The sequence below is a fragment of the Glycine soja genome, chromosome 10 (genome assembly GCF_004193775.1).
Source record: "Glycine soja cultivar W05 chromosome 10, ASM419377v2, whole genome shotgun sequence".
NCBI lineage: Eukaryota > Viridiplantae > Streptophyta > Magnoliopsida > Fabales > Fabaceae > Glycine > Glycine soja.
Genome location: NC_041011.1, coordinates 36,181,349 through 36,188,493, shown reverse-complemented (window position 1 = coordinate 36,188,493; position 7,145 = coordinate 36,181,349). Strand labels below are relative to the sequence as shown.

The following is a 7,145-nucleotide window of genomic DNA, read 5'->3' as shown; positions in this document are numbered from 1 at the left end:
AACATAGCAACTGGTTGACAAACTAGAAGACAAAAATGTTATTGGAGTTAAATGGGTATGTAAGGTAAAGCTGAATCTTATGGATCCATCAATAAATACAGGACCAAAGACTTGTTAGAGACAACTGGGAATTGACTGTGCAAAAACAATTGTTACAATAACAAGAATGGACACTATATATTTGCATTTTGTGGCTTTGGCAACTCAAATGAAATGGAAATTTTGACATTTAGATGTTGAATCTGTTTCTTAAGTGGAATTTTATTGAAGAAATTTATGTAGCTCAACCTGAACGTTTTGTTATGAAAGGAAGTGAAGACAAGGTGCATAAGCTTCATAAAGCCTTGTATGGGCCAAAACAAGCTCCTAGAGCATAGTACAACAAAATTGATGTATATTTTTGCAGTCAAGGTTTCAAGAGGAGTGAAAATGATGCAACTCTTTATTTGAAAAGGTTGATGGATGGTGGCTCTTAATTATTTCTTTGTATGTTGATGATATGTTAGTCACAAGAAATAATTAAAAAGATTTGCATCAACTTATGGAGGAGATGCAAAATTAGTTTCAGATGTCTAGCTTAGGAAAATGAACTATTTTCTAAGCTTGGAAGTACATCAAACCGATGATGGAATTCTTCTTAATCAAGAGATGTATGTCCATGAAGTTTTGAATAAGTTCAAAATGGAAAGTTTCAAATCTGTCCCAACTCCTTTGGTGCAAAATTTGAAATTGTCCCAGGATGACGGAGTTGGAAAAATGGATGTTTCTCTTTATAGAAGTTTGCTCTATATCTTACTTCATCTAGACTTGATCTTATGTATGTAGCCAGCTTACTCTAAAGTTCAAGTGTGACATATTTTGTAGCAGCAAAGACAATGCTGCTTAGGTAGTTAAAAGACACTACTTAACTTCGAATTTGGGGTAAGATTGGTAAAGTGGAAATTTATTTGGCTATATTGATAGTGATTAGGCTAGAAACCTTAATGACATATATGAAGAGCGCTACAACTTACATTTTTTTCCTTAGGCTTTAGTATTTTTTTCTTAGAACTCAAAGAAGTAAGAAAGAGTGTTACTTGGTGCACCCAACATTTTTGCTGGGGCACCCAACACCTAGGGTGAAATGTCAAAAATGCCCTTCACCCTAATAATATAAATAAAGCTACAGTTTCGTCCGTACGGCGTGCGCATCATTCTTCTTGCTCTTCTTGTTCCTACGACCCTTCATCTTCCTCTTCCTACAGTGGTTCGCCTTCCTCTTCCTACGACGCTTCTTGTTCCTGTCACCGTTCGTGTTTGTGGTAGTTCCTCTTCCGCTTATCGTTCATCTTCCTCTGTGGTGGTGGTTGTTGTTGTTGGTGGTTGTTGGTCTTCGTAGCAGTTCTTCTTCTCCTTCGTTGGGTAATCTTCTTTGAGGTAAGTGGTCCCTTCCCTCTCAAGTTGTTTTTGTTGAAGTGTTGAATGATTATTTGCTATTATGATGTTGTTGCATGATTTTATTGTTGTATGTAATTGGTTTTTGGTGTTTTTTCAGGCTTTGGCGGAAAAAATGGCATGTTGTCGGAAAAAAACCATACGAATTGATGATCCGTATGGGTCGTACGGATTGACTCATGCGAATCACTGATCTGTATGGTTCATACGGATTGGTAATTCATATGAACCATACGGATCAGTAATCCATATGGGTTTTATTTATTTTATAAAATTATTTTAATTCTTTTTCCTTTTATTTTTGGTAAAAAAAATTAGTTATTATTAAAAATAATTATTGTTGGTAAATTTTTGTTAATGTTTTTTTTAAAGTTTATTTTGTGTTGTGGCCATACGGATCACTGATTCGTATGGTATTTTTTAAATTTTTTTTATTAATTCAAAATGAAAATCTAAAAAAAATTTAAAATTTTTTTCATACGTGATCCATATGATTCATAATCCATAATCCGTATGAACCATACAGATCATGGATCCGTATGGTATTTTTTTTAAAACTAAAAATAATAAACTGGAAATTATGTTTAAAATTATTTTTTGTTTCAATTTTTTTTAAAATTCTTGTGTTTTTTTTTAAATTTAAATGTTGTTACGCATGGTAACAAAATTTGTTATATTTTATTAAAATTTAATTAGTGTTTTGGCCATACAGATCCGTATGATTTATACGGATTACCAATATATATGAATCATACGGATTTAATCCGTATGGTATTTTTTTATTAATTCAAAATGAAAAACTGTATTTTTTTTTTTTAAATTTCCATATGGATATATGGATTGTGAATCCGTATGAATCATACGGATTCATGATCTGTATGGTATTTTTTTTACAATTATTTTAAATTGAAAATAATAAACTGGAAATTATGTTTAAAATTATTTTTTGTTGCAATTTTTTTTTTAAATTCTTGTGAGTTTTTTTTTTAAATTTTTTTTAAAATGTTGTTTTGTATGGTAAAATTTAATTAGTGTCTTGGCCATACAGATCCGTGATCTGTATGGTATTTTTTAAAAAAAATAATTTAAAGTTTTTTTATATAGTGTTATGTTTGGTAAAAAAAATTGTAGTTATTTTTTAATTTTTAGTGATTTTGTTATAAAAAATTTAGTGTAGTTATTTTTTAGTGTATTGTAATCATTTGTGAAATTTAATCATGTATTGAAATTTTATTATGTATGGACTTATTTGGTTAGTCTTGTTGATAATTTTTCTTATTTATATGTTAGTCTTTCTTTTATAATTTGGCTAGTTTTGTTTATTTAATTATGTATGGTAATATAAGATTACATTAGATTATATTTCCCATATTAAGAGTAAGATTAGATTAGATAGGATTTGCAAAACTAAGACTATATTTAAATTAATTAAAATTGTTAGTTGTAAAAATAATTCAATTGAAAATTATAAATAATTATTATTATACAAAACATTGCAACAAATATTTTAATTATTATTATACAAAACATTAAAATATATTAAATTTAGTTAAGATGTTACGAATTTTTTTCCATTGAAGTTGAATATTATATGTTGTCGTGTATATTAATGAATATGTTTGCAAAATATATGTAGCGTTGGATCTACGAGCATTTTCCGTCCGTTGGTTTCGCTGTTCCTGCCGAGGATTATGATGAGAGGAGACTGTGTGCATGCCGATGGACCTCTGGCAAGGCATTGCCCGTTTCCACATATCGCAGGTGTCTGGATAGACTGATCCCTGACGTGGTGTGTTGGATTCCGTATGGTGACCACCATTCATTTAGAGAATTTGAGGTCATCTCATTATTTTCCGACCATCTCAGATGGGGCCCCTTGATGGTCATTCACTGACCAGGGAGGGTTGTACGACAGTTTGGCTACATCCAGGCTATTCTGCCACATATTTTTGTGCCTTCGCTCTTGGATGAAGAAATTGATGATAGATGGATGTAGTTCGGTGAGTACATTGCACCAGTAGGGAAATTATGTGCAGTGCCTGACCACTATTTGCCAGATTACATGGTTGGTTTTACATGATCTCACACCCCATTCATGAGTCTGGCATAGCCAGGGGATCCTCCTAGAGTTCCGCTGAATCAGCAATATGACACATTTGTTGAACCAGATGTGTATCAGCAATCGATGGCGGTAGCGACACCTAATGAGGCAGACGTTGATGTGCATCATGTTCGACATGCAGTGGTAATTTTTTTTTTTGGTATTTGTGTTTGTTGCTTTCTTTTGTATTTTATTAGTAACAATTGTTATGTTTGTTTTTTTTTTCACTTGCTAGGATGGTTTTGTAGCAATTACTAATAAGTTGGAAAGGCTACTGAATCTGAGGATCCTGACCAAAGGAACAGAAGTCTATACTGTTGTTCAAGAATGTTTGGGCATCGCAAGAAGCTACATTGGCCAACCAACTGTAGGTCATAGATCGAGGCATATGCGGCGTACAGACGGTCATTGAAGTTGTTTTATTTTTGCCTTATATATGTCATTTATAATATTTTGGACAATTTATATATTTGGTTCTTTTATGTATGGACATGTTAATGATTATATGATATAAATTTTTGTCATTCATTTATCGTTAATTAGTCATTAATGTTGTGTTAATTCGTGCAACAAAAATAAATTATGCATGTATGATAAATCGTTGTCAAACTTGACAAGACACTGTCAATTGCATGCATTTTTTTTAAAAAAAATCAATACTACATGTACGTACTGACATAGAAATGACTACTCAATTGCATGCGTTTTTTTTTAAAAAATCAATACTACATGTACGTAGTGACATATAAATGACTACTCAATTGCATGCGTTTTTTTTATAAAAAAAAAATCAATACTACAAGCAGTGTTAGTGAACACCATCTATATATATATCACACCAACACTCTCAAAAATCACACATTCTCTCCTAATCCAACTTGGCAAACCAAATTTTACAAAAAACTGTCATTTTTGGGAGAAACAAGCAATCAGATGATTGTAAACTCCAGATTAGCTTTTATTTTTCCGAATGGATTGATTATTTACAATGAAACTGATGTTTATTTCCAAGGTTCCACTCCAATACCCATTCGAGTACCTAACAATTGCGGTTTTCAAACGCTAAAAAGCAGAATGCACAATACCCTTCAGCTAACCGACGATCAATATTTGGATGAAATTTACTATCAACAATCATTCACATATGGAGGTAACCAATTTTGCTTTTAATCTATGCAATTGAAAAACAATGACGATGTTAACACAATGTTATTGTGTAATGATCAATTCTCGTGTGTTGGCCCGATTGAATTATTATGTACCATTGGTAGAACACTGGATGGTATATTAAACTTACTTCAAGCCACTATAACCCCTACTCATGATGCCCTGCTATATTACAATGGGAGGTGGAACATGTCACGCCAACACGACTTTGTTGGTTACTTGTTCGCAGGAAAAAATCCAAAACAATTTGACATTCCTTCGGGATGCACCATCGATGAACTGAAGGATTTGATCAAACAAGTTGCACCTCAAGGGATTCTCCCTTATGATATTCATGAATCACAAACGATAAGGCGATTGTTTTTTCGACAACCAGGTCATTATGAGTATTCAAACAAAGTTATCAAATTTGAAATTATTGAGCTGAAAACTGACGATGATGTGCTAAAGGTCTTAGCACAGTCTACCTACAGGAAAAAATTTGGGCCAATAGAAATTTTAGCTATTTTTAGTAAACAGGTGATGAAAATGGAAGACGACATGTCTCAGTCACAACATGATTCAATACAAAATTAGTATTAGTTAATTGTAGTTTTTCATGCATTTTTTTGTTTCGACTATGTTGAAGTTAATGTAATGTTTGAATTCGTGTCCATTAGCTAATGAAACCGTATGTTTATTATTTTCAAAGAATTTAATTATTTCCTAACTTTTAAAAATAATGTCTGCAAAGAAAATTATGAATGTCAACAAAATTATAATTTACACATACATTAATGGTAATAACATATTTTATGTTCATGGTTCACCTAAATCAACAAATTCGATTTTTAGCCTAGACAAATTTGTGTAACGCTACATTCTACGTATGTACGGAGTGGGCCACTACTTTGCCTGAGAATTACAATGTGTACTCCATAACAACGCTAGTGGTGGTAAAGGACAACGGTCTCGTAACAAAACCTGTTAGATAATGACAAACAAATTAAACATAAGATACCCAACTATAGTGTCACCAGTTATACTAACATCATAATTATGCAATTACCTGTACAAAATAATTTTCATACACATGACCAATACATATTACACGATGCACAAAAGAATCTGGTGGTGGCTAACTTCTAAGAGGAAAAAAGGTCATGCTTTGTTGTCGTGAAAGAGAAACAACGATCACGTTGTATCGTGAAGCAATGACATATCCCATATCCATAATATTCATCCATTTGTCCATGGTAACCTATATGTAATAGACAACAAATAGTGGTTACTTAAAATGTTATTTAAAAAAATGACATAATAATAAAGTTACGCACCATAGATAATCCGTCAACAAGTAGGGAACGCTTTAATTCCTCAAATCTCTCTATGCCACCAACCAGGTTGATATACTCTTTGGACCAGCTTGTCAGTTCTTTATGCAGATGGTTGCGCACCAATGACCACGATTCCTCACCTATACCCAATAACCCAGCTATTGCCAGATAACCACAATTACCATCTTCTTTGACATCAATAATATTTTCAATAGAATCCTAGATGCACGGATGAAATTGATCCAACATTGGAATATTTTGTCTCTATATTGGGTCCTTAAATGATGATGCACTATGTTTCACAGATGAATTACTATTTTGCATAAAGTATAACACAACAACCTACTCCCAATAAGACAGATCGCTTTTTGTTGACTTTTGTTGTTTGGTCAGCGGTTTTTTTGGAGCACCCTTGGTCTTCACCTTTTCTAGAGGAGGACACATGGAGTTCATATCAAGATAAACAATTTCTCACAGCTTTGACTTCAAATGTACTTTGCCACAAACATCAAGCTACTCAAAGCATTTCGATATGGTTTCCATCTCCTCAGTTATGGTCACCTGTGTCTCACATAACCCTTGATCTGAAAAACTAAGTCTCCGCCAAAAAATGTGGATTGTCTCGAGTGGTATGGAGCTAACAACATATTTAAACAACTCACATGCACATGGAAGACCATGGGTACTCCTCATGACACATCCACAATGTGAAGGGTTTTTGCCTGCATAAGCTACACGCTCATACTCAGCAGCAATTTCATTTAAAGTGTACCTTGATACCGTGCCAAGTAGTTTTTTGTACAAGGTTACTTTAAACACATGCCCAACCACGTGCGTGCTAGTCTCAAGAGATGCTTTAATCTGGGTGTGTTGAAGTGTCATCATATTATTCATTGCTTCCCAAATACTGCATGTCACCAACAGAGTTTTGTAGAAGTCTCTTTAGTGACCAATGAGCACTCTCAACCCTACAGATGAAATATACAACAACATGCAAACAACCATATCATTTTCATTTAAGTCAACACTTAAACAAATGAACACAAACAAAAAATAGTATTGATACCTCACTACTACAAAAAGCCTTTTTTAAGACACGCACTTTACGTCGGTTGTATAAGGAACCG

The 7,145-nt window shown here is 33.1% G+C and overlaps 1 protein-coding gene across 1 annotated transcript; it reads left to right on the top strand.

Moving 5' to 3' along the window:
* The first annotated feature begins 681 nt into the window (after positions 1 to 681).
* Positions 682 to 3,947, top strand: LOC114371700. The gene is made up of 6 exons (XM_028329057.1): positions 682 to 778; positions 1,245 to 1,354; positions 3,071 to 3,223; positions 3,333 to 3,434; positions 3,545 to 3,679; positions 3,771 to 3,947. The coding sequence occupies exons 1-6, from the start codon at positions 682 to 684 to the stop codon at positions 3,945 to 3,947; spliced, it is 774 nt and encodes a 257-aa protein (XP_028184858.1).
* Positions 3,948 to 7,145: the final 3,198 nt, after the last annotated feature.